Here is a 15125-nt window from a genome sequence, read left to right on the forward strand (position 1 = left end):
TCACTCACTCTCTCCTCACTCCCAGCTCACTCACTCTCTCCTCACTCCCAGCTCACTCACTCTCTCCTCACTCCCAGCTCACTCACTCTCTCCTCACTCCCAGCTCACTCACTCTCTCCTCACTCCCAGCTCACTCACTCTCTCCTCACTCCCAGCTCACTCACTCTCTCCTCACTCCCAGCTCACTCACTCTCTCCTCACTCCCAGCTCACTCACTCTCTCCTCACTCCCAGCTCACTCACTCTCTCCTCACTCCCAGCTCACTCACTCTCTCCTCACTCCCAGCTCACTCACTCTCTCCTCACTCCCAGCTCACTCACTCTCTCCTCACTCCCAGCTCACTCACTCTCTCCTCACTCCCAGCTCACTCACTCTCTCCTCACTCCCAGCTCACTCACTCTCTCCTCACTCCCAGCTCACTCACTCTCTCCTCACTCCCAGCTCACTCACTCTCTCCTCACTCCCAGCTCACTCACTCTCTCCTCACTCCCAGCTCACTCACTCTCTCCTCACTCCCAGCTCACTCACTCTCTCCTCACTCCCAGCTCACTCACTCTCTCCTCACTCCCAGCTCACTCACTCTCTCCTCACTCCCAGCTCACTCACTCTCTCCTCACTCCCAGCTCACTCACTCTCTCCTCACTCCCAGCTCACTCACTCTCTCCTCACTCCCAGCTCACTCACTCTCTCCTCACTCCCAGCTCACTCACTCTCTCCTCACTCCCAGCTCACTCACTCTCTCCTCACTCCCAGCTCACTCACTCTCTCCTCACTCCCAGCTCACTCACTCTCTCCTCACTCCCAGCTCACTCACTCTCTCCTCACTCCCAGCTCACTCACTCTCTCCTCACTCCCAGCTCACTCACTCTCTCCTCACTCCCAGCTCACTCACTCTCTCCTCACTCCCAGCTCACTCACTCTCTCCTCACTCCCAGCTCACTCACTCTCTCCTCACTCCCAGCTCACTCACTCTCTCCTCACTCCCAGCTCACTCACTCTCTCCTCACTCCCAGCTCACTCACTCTCTCCTCACTCCCAGCTCACTCACTCTCTCCTCACTCCCAGCTCACTCACTCTCTCCTCACTCCCAGCTCACTCACTCTCTCCTCACTCCCAGCTCACTCACTCTCTCCTCACTCCCAGCTCACTCACTCTCTCCTCACTCCCAGCTCACTCACTCTCTCCTCACTCCCAGCTCACTCACTCTCTCCTCACTCCCAGCTCACTCACTCTCTCCTCACTCCCAGCTCACTCACTCTCTCCTCACTCCCAGCTCACTCACTCTCTCCTCACTCCCAGCTCACTCACTCTCTCCTCACTCCCAGCTCACTCACTCTCTCCTCACTCCCAGCTCACTCACTCTCTCCTCACTCCCAGCTCACTCACTCTCTCCTCACTCCCAGCTCACTCACTCTCTCCTCACTCCCAGCTCACTCACTCTCTCCTCACTCCCAGCTCACTCACTCTCTCCTCACTCCCAGCTCACTCACTCTCTCCTCACTCCCAGCTCACTCACTCTCTCCTCACTCCCAGCTCACTCACTCTCTCCTCACTCCCAGCTCACTCACTCTCTCCTCACTCCCAGCTCACTCACTCTCTCCTCACTCCCAGCTCACTCACTCTCTCCTCACTCCCAGCTCACTCACTCTCTCCTCACTCCCAGCTCACTCACTCTCTCCTCACTCCCAGCTCACTCACTCTCTCCTCACTCCCAGCTCACTCACTCTCTCCTCACTCCCAGCTCACTCACTCTCTCCTCACTCCCAGCTCACTCACTCTCTCCTCACTCCCAGCTCACTCACTCTCTCCTCACTCCCAGCTCACTCACTCTCTCCTCACTCCCAGCTCACTCACTCTCTCCTCACTCCCAGCTCACTCACTCTCTCCTCACTCCCAGCTCACTCACTCTCTCCTCACTCCCAGCTCACTCACTCTCTCCTCACTCCCAGCTCACTCACTCTCTCCTCACTCCCAGCTCACTCACTCTCTCCTCACTCCCAGCTCACTCACTCTCTCCTCACTCCCAGCTCACTCACTCTCTCCTCACTCCCAGCTCACTCACTCTCTCCTCACTCCCAGCTCACTCACTCTCTCCTCACTCCCAGCTCACTCACTCTCTCCTCACTCCCAGCTCACTCACTCTCTCCTCACTCCCAGCTCACTCACTCTCTCCTCACTCCCAGCTCCCTCACTCTCTCCTCACTCCCAGCTCCCTCACTCTCTCCTCACTCCCAGCTCACTCTCTCCTCACTCCCAGCTCACTCTCTCCTCACTCCCAGCTCACTCTCTCCTCACTCCCAGCTCACTCTCTCCTCACTCCCAGCTCCAGGCGGGAATAAACCCATCGCCGGAAGTGAGCCCTTGACGTCTGACGCACTTCCTGGATACGGCGTAGGCTCGCGGAGGAGTTTGCGCGGCGACTTGAATCGGGTGGGAACCGGGGACCGGGGATAGTCACCGGGGGGGCCGCGGATAGTCCGGGACAGGGACCGGGTCCAATCACCGGGGATAGTCCGGGACAGGGACCGGGTCCAATCACCGGGGATAGTCCGGGTTCGGTCCGGGACAGAGAGCGGGGATATTCCGGGTCCGGTGACCGGGGCCGGGACACGGGCCTCGAAGGAGGTAAGCGGGGCCACCGGCTGCGAGGGATGGATTACAGGCCCCTTAAAGGGGCCGGGCCAGGTTGACAGTAATTACAGGCCCCTTAAAGGGGCCGGGCCAGGTTTACTGGCCTCTTTAAACAGGGCCACTCGTTTACAGGTTTGCATCAATTGAACTGTTCTCTTTTAGTTGGGATCTTTACTATTTTTGGAGCTGGGATTTAATCCTGGTCATTGCTTTAAGGTGAAATTGAACAAATGCAAACAAACAGCTCTGGGTTTAGAATGATTATAACTCCTTCAGACAGGCTGATGTGACTTTAGTTTAAGGTCTCATTCCAGTCAGGCACTGCCATTAGTTAGATAGCGAGCTCAAACTCTAGGGTAACTGCTCTCTTTTAAAAACCCATTTCTGGCAGAAATCAAAGGATTAATTAGCAAATGCTGTCTCCACAGGGAAAGGATGCTTCCTATTGGATCCCTAATCTGTCCGAAATAGAAAGGAAGAGCTTGCATTTCTACCGTGCCTCTCAGGATGTCCCAAAGCGCTTCACAGATAATAAGAACTTTTTGAAGTGTAGTCACTGTTGTAATGTAGGACAAATGTAGGCAGCCAATTTGTGCACAGCAAGGTCCCACAAACAGCAATGTGATGATGACCAGATCATCTGTTTTTAGTGATGTTGGTTGAGGGATAATGTTGGTCCAGGAGACTGGGGAGAGCTCCCCTGCTCTTCAAAATAGCGGCCCTGGGATCTTTTGTGTCCACCCAAGAGCGTAGACAAGGCCTCGATTTAATGTCACATCCGAAAGACGGCACCTCTGACAGTGCGGCACTCCCTCAGTACTGCGTCGGGCGTGTCAGCCTGGATTTTGTGTTCAAGACTCTGGAGTGGGATTTGAACCCATGACCTTCTGACTCAGGCGAGAGTGTTACCACGGCTGACACCATGTTAATGTTTATCTAACTGTCTATTCATTATATTATAATAATGCTTATAAAAGTCCGACTGAGCTTATCCGTTACTGTGTCTATACTCTGATTACATTCAGTGTTTCTCACTGGAATAGTCAGACAGGACCACGGTATAGTAGTTAATCTGAAGAACGGCACCTCTGACAATGCAGCACTCACTCCGTGCTATACTGAGGTGGCAGCCCAGACTGTGCAAATCTTGGGAGTGGGTCTTGAACCGACAAACTTCTGACTCAGAGGCAACCAAACTGAGCTAAGCTGGTACTTAGGGAATGAAAGGAATCCAGAATGGGAGTTGTCTTGGATCACGTTTGTGCACCTTTGTGAAGGCAGTCGCGTTGCAGCAGCAGCAGAGGCCTGGGATGGGGGTCATCTGTCCAGGGGGGGGCGGTGTGAAGAGAAAGTATTTCTTTTAAAAAAGGAATATAAAATTAGGTCACATTTATGCTACCACAGAATGATGCTTATTTTAGCTTGGTTTTGTTCTGCAGAATGACTTGCTTACCACAGAACAACCTCCAGAAACAGCTGGAGCTTCACTCGGAGAAGGGGGTCCACCACAAGCTCTCGCTCGGGAAAAACAAGCAAGGGTACGTACTAAACAGCTGGCTACAGTGAGTTAATGCAATACCCTGTATCAGAGATGTGCTATTTCTGTATACTGTGCATTGCAACTTGTGGTGGTGTTAACAGCGGATATAACAAATTAAAATGTGTATTGATGAAGCACATCTCGTGTACCTTTTAGAAGAATTCATGTTTGAAGCAGTATTGTCATCTAAACGTCCCCCTCTTGAATTTGCTGACACACCCCTCCTGAATAATCCGTCCCACATCTATTGTGCGATGTTAAATCTACTCCTCAGCCGTCCTCTCCTCTCCTCACCTTGTGTCCATAAGTCTCTTGTTATAGCGCTCATGATTGTCAAACGTGTCTGTGGGGTTCAGTTTTTCTATACTCCTGAGAAACTGAGTGCCTCAATCTTCCAAGTCGTCTTTTCTCCAGTGTAAACGTTGCCAGATTCCATAGCTTCTGCACATATCACAGGCGCCTAATGCAAGATATCCATTTAATTGCCTTCACTGTATACCCTGCAGTGCCAGCATGTTCCCACTGCAGTACAGTGACTGGAATTAATATTAACATAACCACCATGGGTACGGTAGTGCATTGGTCGTGTTACTGGACTAGTAATCCAAAGAACTCAAGTTCAAATCCCATCATGGCAGCTTAATGGTTAAATTCCGTTTTTTAAAATATCTGGACATAAAAAGCAGGTATCAGTAAAAGTGACCATGAGGCTGTCAGATTGTTGTAAAAACCCAGCTGGTTGACTCCTAACTGCCCTCTGAAGTGGCCTAGCAAACCATTGGGCTGCATCACATCCATTATCCAGCGGTTCAAGAAGGTGGCCCACCCCTATCATCTCAGGACAACTAGGGATGGGCAGTAAATGCCGGCCTTGCCAGCGACACCCACATTCCGAGAATGAACTTTAAAAGTGAACGTAAATGGGACAGATATCTTTTCTGGCCCTGTTAAGTACACCGAGAATTAACACCAGAAAACGGCAGCAAACCAGCACATCTCCAAATGTGACTTACATTTGAATCTAATTCTTCATTGACAGGGGATTCACGTTTAAGAAGAAGATTCCTCCAGGCACCGTCGGACCACCCAGATTCCAACGGGTAACGGGTACCAGCGCTTTGAAGGACAAGGATGTGAATGTTTTTAAGAATGTTACCGCTGGTAAGCCACAAACAGCTTTGTGTTCAACAAAACCAAACGAGCAGCAGTCAAAAATCAGCAGCTTTTTGGAACAAACTGCCAAACAGCCGAAGTCGACCTCACTGACGGCTCCTCCTTTGTTACATGGGTCTCCGTCTCTGAGGCAGGCTGGAGTAACCTGCCCTGTTTCTAAGAAGCTTGATCTGGATCAGTCATTTGCCGCAGTGATTAGCCTGGACGACTGGGATGACCTGGATGACTTTGAAACCCCATGGAAAGGAAAAAGTAGTTTGAAAGTAACTTCGCCTTCAGGCGCAGAACAGCCAGAGCAAAAGCCGAATAAACTAAAGACTATAACAACCAGCAATCTGACTTCACCCAGTAACCCAACTGGGAACGATCTTTGTTTGAAGAATGCCAATGGCGAAGAGAATGTGGCTTTTCTGACAGAGATCAGTACTGATGGACTGCCTCCAAGTGAACTCTGTACAGAGTCAAAGGGTGAGAATGACCTTGTAATCTGCCTGGACAACTCCCAGAAGGAGATTCCCAATAGTGAAGATGAGGACTGCATCGAGTCTTTCCCTCGAAGGAAGAAAAGTTCCTCTTCGGGTGCACGGATTATCTTGAGCGATGATGATTCAGACGGCTGTGAGAAGCAGGATCAAGAAGAGAAAAGTAAGATTTGATTTTGTTTTGTATTGAGTTGTCCAAAATGAATGAATTGCTTCAAGGAGGCTGTTGTAAAGGGTTAGAGATTGCTGTTCTTTAAACAGTTGGGTGCTGATTTTAGTCGCAAACCCAAAACATTAGGCAAAAAAATATGCAAGCTGCCCTCAGCTGTCAATTCTAACCTGTCATCGCCTAACTTTCATACGTTGGAGATTTTGTATTTAGTTTTTTAAAAAAACTAACTCGCACAACATATTTGTGACAATAAGAGATGTTGCAGTCGCAGTGTGCCCTGTGGGTGGCCTTGTGTGGCTCCCATAGTCACCTGGTTTCTGCTTGGCGTGGGGGACTGGTGGCTGCGGGCCTCTAGTGCTGCTCTTAACCGTGTTGATGTCAAACACTGAATTGATACTGCAGCAGAGGCCCTGGTCGGTAGTTAATCTGTGTTTCCGAAAACATCTGCCCGCCCCTGTGCCGAACATCTGGGTCCAGTGTTGGAACTGAGAAGTCGGAGTGGAGAAAAAGTATGAACCTCCAAACGTTGTTGACGTGCAAAAATACTTTCTAAAAATGATTCAACAGCACTTAGTAAATGTGCTGGTGACATCTGGCAGCAAAGCAGCAATACTGTACCAGCCCGTATCATAAGTTGCTTTATTTGATCTCATTACATTGTCTATTTGGAGTATTATCTTGACATATGAACTAACACTGGTGGTGACCCCTCCACGAGAGGTGCTGTCGTAGACCTTGATGTGTAAACGCCTCACATTTAAAGTTTGCGTCTTTGTGTTTAGATCCCTCTGCGGCCTTGCCTTTCCATATCTCTGACCACCTGCAGCCTTACCATCCCCCGCACCCCCCATTTCTCCGACTCCGGCCTTTTGTAGACCCCCCCCCATGCCTCACATCACCATTGGCGACTGTGCCTTCAGCTGCCTAGGTCCCATTCCCTGAAATTCCCTCCCTAAACATCTCCACCCCTCTCTTCTCCTTTTAAGACCCCACCTTAAAACCCAGCCCTTTGGCCAAGCTTCTGGTCGCCCCTCCTAATCTGACCCTTGTCTATTCCTGGCCGTCCTCCCACCTTCCATCCCCCCCCCCCCCCCCCTTAAACTTCAGTTCATCCAAAACTCTGCTGCCCGTATCCTAACTCGCACCAAGTCCCGTTCACCCATCACCCCCTGTGCTCGCTGACCTACGTTGGCGCCCGGTCCGACAACGCTCCTTGTGTTCAAGTCCCTCCGTGGCCTCGCCCCTCCCTATCTCTCTAACCTCCTCCTGTCCTACAACCCTCCGAGATCTCTGCGCTCCTCCAATTCTGGCCTCTTGCGCATCCCCAATTTTAATCGCTCCACCATTGGCGGCCGTGCCTTCAGCTGCCTCAGCCCCAAGCTCCAGAATTCCCTCCCTAAACCCCTCTAGCCCTCTCTCCTTTTAAGACGCTCTTTCAAACCTGCCTCTGACCAAGCTTTTGATCACCTGTCCTAATATCTCCTTATGTGGCTCAGTGTCAAATTTTATTTGATAATCGCTCCTGTGAAGCGCCTTGAGATGTTTTACCAAGTTAAAGGCGCTATATAAATGCAAGTTGCTCTTGTTGTCGTGGGGCCTTTTTTGTTAATCGCCTCTGTAGAAAAACCATCAGAATGCGTTTCTCATTAAAGTTGCTTTATAAATGCGTTGTTAATACATTCGCTCTCAGTTAATCTGACAGATTCCGACAGCCTCCTGAGCAGTCTCCCACAGCTGGATGCCGTCCACACAGACCGTGCGCCAGTCGGTGACGTGGAGAACGAGGACTGCGAGGTTGATTTTGTTCCACCGTCTCCTGAAAGTGACCAGTTCTCTTTGCCGTCGTTCTTCAAATGCCTCAGGTTGGCCTTGTACAGATTATTTTCAGTACAGATTGTGAGGGGATAACTTGACACCACTCTGTGGTTACATGGAATTTTACAGCACAGAAACAGTCCATTCGGCCCCACTGGTGTTTACGCTCCACATGAGCCTCCTCCCTCCCTACTTCATCTCAGCATATCCTTCTATTCCTTTCTCCCTCATGTGTTTATTTAGCTTCCCCTTAAATGTATCTCTGCTATTCGTCTCAACTACATGTGTTAGCGAGTTCCACATTCTAACCACTCTCTGGGTAGAGAAGTTTCTTCTGAATTCCCTATTAGATTTATTAGTGACTATCTTATACTTTGGGAGCATTATCACCACGTGGAGTGCGCTGGTTTAAGTGGGGGGCCCACCTGCACCTCAGGGCAGCTCGGGATGGGCAATAAATGGAGCCTCGCCCACACAAATAGTGCTTGTTGTGTAGGCAAGTGCAGCAGCCAGCACGCAGCAAGATCCCACAAGCAGCGTTGGTGTTTGAGGAAGGAATGCTGGGTCTGACACCGGGAGAACTCTCTGCAATTTTAGCGTCTCATCCATGAGACGGCACCTCCAACGATGCAGTCCTGTGCTGGGAGCGTCGACCTAGATTATGGGCTTGAGTCCCGGATGTCGGGCTTGAACTCACAACTTGCTGACTCAAACCAGTGCTGCCAACTTGCCCAGGCTGCCACTTCGTATATCGCATTGCCCATCTCGTAATGTGAATTGTGTAAGTTAATGCAACTTCCTCGCAGGCCCTCAGACTCAGTAACTCATACAAGCCCAATTGTGCCTTCAACACTCTGCTTTGAAATAAAATCCTATTCTCTCCCTTCCTTTCCTTTCCCGAAGGCGCCAGCTTCTATCAGAGGGGCGCAATTCCAGTGCCCGCAGCACACTTACACCTCATCCACATGCCATTCTTTATGCGTGAAGCTGGGCAGCGAGTCTTTGTTGGGCTATTCCACTACAAGGGGCATCACAGCGGAGCCCAGTCCTGAGCTGTCCTCACCCAGGGCCACAACTTGCTGGTACCTGTCTCTCCCACCCCTCCGACGTTATCCAATTGGCTCTGCTCTGTAGTTTGTACACCAGAAGCACGTGATTTGAATTAAGACAATTTTACATTGATAGCAAGACCCTTGCACTGCCCTGGGTGGTAGCATGCTACAAAATCAACGATCCCACCTCCCAACAGCGTTTGGGGGGGGCGGGGGGGGTCCAATTTTTAACAGGTCCCAAAATGGTCATCAGAGACACAAAGAATGAAGCACTCTCCCCCACCCACCTCTGGCCCCAGTTCGCCCTCCAGCTGGCCCACTTCACTGCTGAAGTGCCCAGGTTGCCGAATGCCTGGGAGCCCAGCAGAAATGTTAAAAGTGCCGTTACTACCTTGCAGCTTACCGCAGGCTGCCTGTTCTCCTGCATGGGTGGTTGTAGAACTAGGAAAGCTTGTGGAGGAGAGCTTGGTAATGTTGTCAGTTCATTATTCAGAGGATAGTTTCTGGGAGGGTGGAGGGGGATGTATTTTTAAACATAATCCTTTACTAATATGATCTCTGTCCACAGCGACTCAGCAGAAACTGTGCGTTCCAGAGAGAAATCCGTTTCCTCGACTAATTCATGGCCACAAGAAGGACCAATGTGTACATCAAATAATAGAACGGAGAAGGGTAAGGGTTGTAATCCATTCCTGGACTCGTTGGGGCTCCCTCCTTTTGTACTGAATGAGAAAAACATTAAAAATTGTGGTCACAATCTACGCTATTTGCCTCAACTACTCCACGTGGTGGTGAATTCCACATGAACAATAATAATAGAATGTGGAACTCGCTGCCACAAGGAGTAATTGAGGTGAACAACGTAGACGCATTTAAGGGGAAGCTAAATAAACACACGAGGGAGAAAGGAATAGAAGGATATGCTGATAGGGTGAGATGAAGTAGGGAGGGAGGAGGCTCGTGTGGAGCATAAACGCCGGCATAGACCTTTTGGGCCGAATGGCCTGTTTCTGCACTGTAAATTCGATGTACGGTAATACAAACAAAAAGAATAAAACTGCAAGTTCTAGAAATCTGAAATAAAAGCAGGGAAATACTGAGCGGGTTTGCCCAGTTATCTGATGTGTGTTTCTGTAGCTAGTGTTTGACCAGCCTGCTCAGCATGTTAAAAGGGCTCGTTCTACCTGGTGATAGATTTCAGAAGCACTGGCTGCATTTCTAAATGTTTAAACTGAGAAGTTGTGTATATTCATTCAACGATTTTGTTCATTTTTAATTAAACAGATACCTCGTCAGGGTGCAACGGCCAGCTGTTCCAAGTAATGGAAGATATCTGTAACTTGGTCGACCAGATTCCTGTGCGTGAACTGCAGACACTGTCCTGTGCAAGCCAACTGCTTCAGCAGAGAGACCTCCGGTAGGTGCTGGCTGTCACCCGGGAACCTGCATTGTATTCATGAACCTTTGGACCGCTACAGCAAGATGTTTAGTTAAAAGTTCGTGCTTTTATCCACACTCATTATTCCAATGTCGGCCTCCCATCTTCCACTCTCCATAAACTTCAGCTTATCCAAAACTCTGCTGCCTGTATCCTAACTTGCACCGAGTCCCAATCACCCATCACCCCTGTGCTCGCTGACCTCCATTGGTTCCCGGTCCGGCAACGCCTCGATTTTCAAATTCTAATCCTCGTGTTCAAATCCCTCCGTGACCTCGCCCTCCTCCAGCCCTACACCCCTCCGAGATATCTGCACTCCTCCAATTCTGGCCTTTTTCCTCATCCCCCATCTTCCTTCGCCCCACCACTGGTGGTCGGGCCTTCAGCTGCCTAGGCCCTAAGCTTTGGAATCCCCTCCCTAAACCTCTCCGTCTTCTTGTTCTCCTCCTTTAAGACGCTCCCTAAAAACTATCACGACAACCAAAATTTTGGTCACCTGTCCTAATATCTCTATGTGGCTTGGTGTCAGTTTTTGTCTGATTACGCTCCTGTGAAGCACCTTGGGACATTTTACTTGCGCTATATAAATGCAAGTTCTTGTCGATTGTTTGTTTTTGCTAGTGTGATGCTGAACAATTAGAATCTTGTATCTCCACGCACTTCCTGCTAACTTTTTTATTATAAATGTGGACGAAGGTATTTATAATGGAAACTAGTTTCTCTGCTGAGGAGGAGGCTGTAATTAATGTGATGAGTTTACACTAGTGCACAGTCGATTGGGTCACAGCTGTGGTCCTGCAACAGAATCTGCTGCTTAATTATTAAACCAGTTACTTATCTCTTTTAACTTGACCGTGGACAGAGGAATCTGTAATGGAAATATAAAAATAAGGACAGAATGTATGACTTTAAAACGGGGGCTGAGTTATGTCCGTGTACCTTGGTTCAATTATTTCCCACCTTCTAACCCTGCTTCACCTGAAGATTACACTGGGCCAGAATGGGAGATACAAGGTCTCAAACTCACCAGGACCTGCTCAGACAGAACCTGCTCCACGCTCAGTTTGGCCAATTCTACCACTCGAGGTGCTCTGTGACTGGAGCTCCCTCCAGTGGGTACAAAGGGGTAAAGCAGAGGTTCAGTTTATTACCCGCTGCCATTGCCTGTGCATTAACCGCAGTGGACCTGTACAGTATTTGGGAACTGTCCCCCATATGAATCATAGAATCATAGAAGTTTACAACATGGAAACAGGCCCTTCGGCCCAACATGTCCATGTCGCCCAGTTTACACCACTAAGCTAGTCCCAATTGCCTGCACTTGGCCCATATCCCTCTATACCCATCTTACCCATGTAACTGTCCAAATGCTTTTTAAAAGACAAAATTGTACCCGCCTCTAATACTGCCTCTGGCAGCTCATTCCAGACACTCACCACCCTTTGAGTGAAAAAATTGCCCCTCTGGACCCTTTTGTATCTCTCCCCTCTCACCTTAAATCTATGCCCCCTCGTTATAGACTCCCCTACCTTTGGGAAAATATTTTGACTATCTACCTTATCTATGCCCCTCATTATTTTATAGATTTCTATAAGATCACTCCTAAACCTCCTACTCTCCAGGGAAAAAAGTCTCAGTCTATCCAACCTCTCCCTATAAGTCAAACCATCAAGTCCCGGTAGCATCCTAGTAAATCTTTTCTGCACTCTTTCTAGTTTAATAATATCCTTTTTATAATAGGGTGACCAGAACTGTACACAGTATTCCTAGTGTGGCCTTACTAATGTCTTGTACAACTTCAACAAGACATCCCAACTCCTGTATTCAATGTTCTGACCAATGAAACCAAGCATGCTGAATGCCTTCTTCACCACCCTATCCACCTGTGACTCCACTTTCAAGGAGCTATGAACCTGTACTCCTAGATCTTTTTGTTCTATAACTCTCCCCAACGCCCTACCATTAACGGAGTAGGTCCTGGCCCGATTTGATCTACCAAAATGCATCACCTCACATTTATCTAAATTAAACTCCATCTGCCATTCATCGGCCCACTGGCCCAATTGATCAAGATCCCGTTGCAATCCTAGATAACCTTCTTCACTGTCCACAATGCCACCAATCTTGGTGTCATCTGCAAACTTACTAACCATGCCTCCTAAATTCTCATCCAAATCATTAATATAAATAACAAATAACAGCGGACCCAGCACCGATCCCTGAGGCACACCGCTGGTCACAGGCCTCCAGTTTGAAAAACAACCCTCTACAACCACCCTCTGTCTTCTGTCGTCAATCCAATTTTGTATCCAATTGGCTACCTCACCTTGGATCCCGTGAGATTTAACCTTATGTAACAACCTACCATGCGGTACCTTGTCAAAGGCTTTGCTAAAGTCCATGTAGACCACGTCTACTGCACAGCCCTCATCTATCTTCTTGGTTACCCCTTCAAAAAACTCAATCAAATTCGTGAGACATGATTTTCCTCTCACAAAACCATGCTGACTGTTCCTAATCAGTCCCTGCCTCTCCAAATGCCTGTAGATCCTGTCTCTCAGAATACCCTCTAACAACTTACCCACTACAGATGTCAGGCTCACCGGTCTGTAGTTCCCAGGCTTTTCCCTGCCACCCTTCTTAAACAAAGGCACAACATTTGCTACCCTCCAATCTTCAGGCACCTCACCTGTAGCTGTCGATGATTCAAATATCTCTGCTAGGGGACCCGCAATTTCCTCCCTAACCTCCCATAACGTTCTGGGATACATTTCATCAGGTCCCGGAGATTTATCTACCTTGATGCGTGTTAAGACTTCCAGCACCTCCCTCTCTGTAATATGTACACTCCTCAAGACATCTCTATTTATTTCCCCAAGTTCCCTAACAACCATGCCTTTCTCAACCGTAAATACCAATGTGAAATATTCATTTAGGATCTCACCCATCTCTTGTGGTTCCGCACATAGATGACCTTGTTGATCCTTAAGAGGCCCTACTCTCTCCCTAGTTACTCTTTTGCCCTTTATGTATTTGTAGAAGCTCTTTGGATTCTCCTTTGCCTGATCTGCCAAAGCAATCTCATGTCCCCTTTTTGCCCTCCTGATTTCTCTCTTAACTCTACTCCGGCAATCTCTATACTCTTCAAGGGATCCACTTGATCCCAGCTGCCTATGCATGTCATATGCCTCCTCCTTCTTTTTGACTAGGGCCTCAATCTCCCGAGTCATCCAAGGTTCCCTACTTCTACCAGCCTTGCCCTTCACTTTATAAGGAATGTGCTTACCCTGAACCCTGGTTAACACACTTTTGAAAGCCTCCCACTTACCAGACGTCCCTTTGCCTGCCAACAGACTCTCCCAATCAACTTCTGAAAGTTCCTGTCTAATACCATCAAAATTGGCCTTTCCCCAATTTAGAATTTTAACTTTTGGGCCAGACCTATCCTTCTCCATAGCTGTCTTAAAACTAATGGAATTATGATCACTGGTCACAAAGTGAACCCTCACTAACACTTCTGTCACCTGCCCTTCCTTATTTCCCAAGAGGAGGTCAAGTTTTGCCCCCTTTCTAGTCGGGCCATCCACATACTGAATGAGAAATTCCTCCTGAATACACTCAACAAATTTCTCTCCATCCAAGCCCCTAATGCTATGGCTGTCCCAGTCAATGTTGGGAAAGTTAAAGTCCCCTACTATTACCACCCTATTTTTCTTGCAGCTGTCTGTAATCTCCTTACATATTTGCTCCTCAATATGGACAGTCCGTTTCTTATAACGCAGCCCATTTACAGAACATCCGATGGAGGGCCTAACTAAGAATTTTTTTTTTTCTTCTAGAAAGAAACTTTTGTCTGATCAGGATGAAACACGGAAAATACTGAATGGAGATATCTCGAGAGCTGCTACACTGTGCAGACAGGACACCTTGAAGAGTAATATTTCCACAGAGTCTGTTCTCCCTCCTATCTCTCTCAATTCAACCCAGGGACTGAGTTCTCCTAAAACATTTAATTTCAAGAAATCTTCCTCGAACACTTCCACCTTGCACGGGGATAGTTTTTTCAGCGATACAGATATCTTAGCGATGGATCGAAACTCTGCCCAAGTGGGAAGGAACGGTGCTTTATCTACAGCCAGTAGCAAGTGCTTGCAGAACAAGTCACATCTCCAAAAGGGCAAGCTTGATCTTTCAGTAGGAGGCAACGAGACTTTCTCATCAAGTGTCTCTGGGTCCAAGTTTTCCCCACTCGGTCGCATCCTGTATGAATCTCCTGAGGCGGATGGTGCAAATGACCGTGATTATCCCCAGCGGGTGTCGGCTCTGAGCACGGGCACCGCTGGTGGTCAGAAGCAGCTCGGTAGGAACAGCAAGGGCTGCAGCATCAAAGAGGATTCTGTGTTTGACAATAGCTTTGACATCGATAGCTTTGACATCGATGATTTGGACGAGGAGGACGTGCCAGAGTGCTTTCTGAATCCGCCAAGTCTCTCTGCATCATACGGGGCAGTTCAGCCCATCCGGGAGGGGGGAGTCAAGACACCCTGGGAAAAGAGAACTCCAGCACCTAGTGACAGCGGCTGCTCTTCACGTCCCTCTACAGCTGCTAATGTCAAAAGATCACAAACGGTGCTGGGCTCCTCAGGTACTTGATGTTACAAGTGAGATTCACTTTTAAATGTTAGTGTGGTTAATAGAACCAGTGCTGAGATATAACCTGATCATTCAGTGACCTTTCTAAAGGCGAGTGTATGGCTTATATCTTCCCGATCATCTCACTTTTCTTTCTCTCCTTTAAAGTGTTAAAGGCCCACTGGTGAAG

General features: G+C 48.6%; 1 protein-coding gene across 2 annotated transcripts in view; it reads left to right on the forward strand.

Annotated features, from left to right (window-relative positions):
• Positions 1 to 2425: 2425 nt before the first annotated feature.
• blm (BLM RecQ like helicase) overlaps positions 2426 to 15125 on the forward strand; it is a 37456-nt gene continuing 24756 nt past the window's right edge. The window contains exons 1-7 of one of the 2 annotated variants that reach the window (XM_067971281.1): positions 2426 to 2625; positions 4071 to 4169; positions 5211 to 5989; positions 7689 to 7860; positions 9434 to 9537; positions 10150 to 10282; positions 14143 to 14948. In XM_067971281.1, coding sequence (XP_067827382.1) covers positions 4072 to 4169; positions 5211 to 5989; positions 7689 to 7860; positions 9434 to 9537; positions 10150 to 10282; positions 14143 to 14948 — 2092 coding nt within the window. In that variant the 5' untranslated portion in view covers positions 2426 to 2625; position 4071. The remainder of the gene's footprint in view (positions 2626 to 4070; positions 4170 to 5210; positions 5990 to 7688; positions 7861 to 9433; positions 9538 to 10149; positions 10283 to 14142; positions 14949 to 15125) is intronic. The other variant, XM_067971282.1, reaches the window with a different exon arrangement.

The sequence above is a fragment of the Heptranchias perlo genome, chromosome 34 (assembly GCF_035084215.1).
Source record: "Heptranchias perlo isolate sHepPer1 chromosome 34, sHepPer1.hap1, whole genome shotgun sequence".
In the NCBI taxonomy this organism is placed as follows: Eukaryota; Metazoa; Chordata; class Chondrichthyes; order Hexanchiformes; family Hexanchidae; genus Heptranchias; species Heptranchias perlo.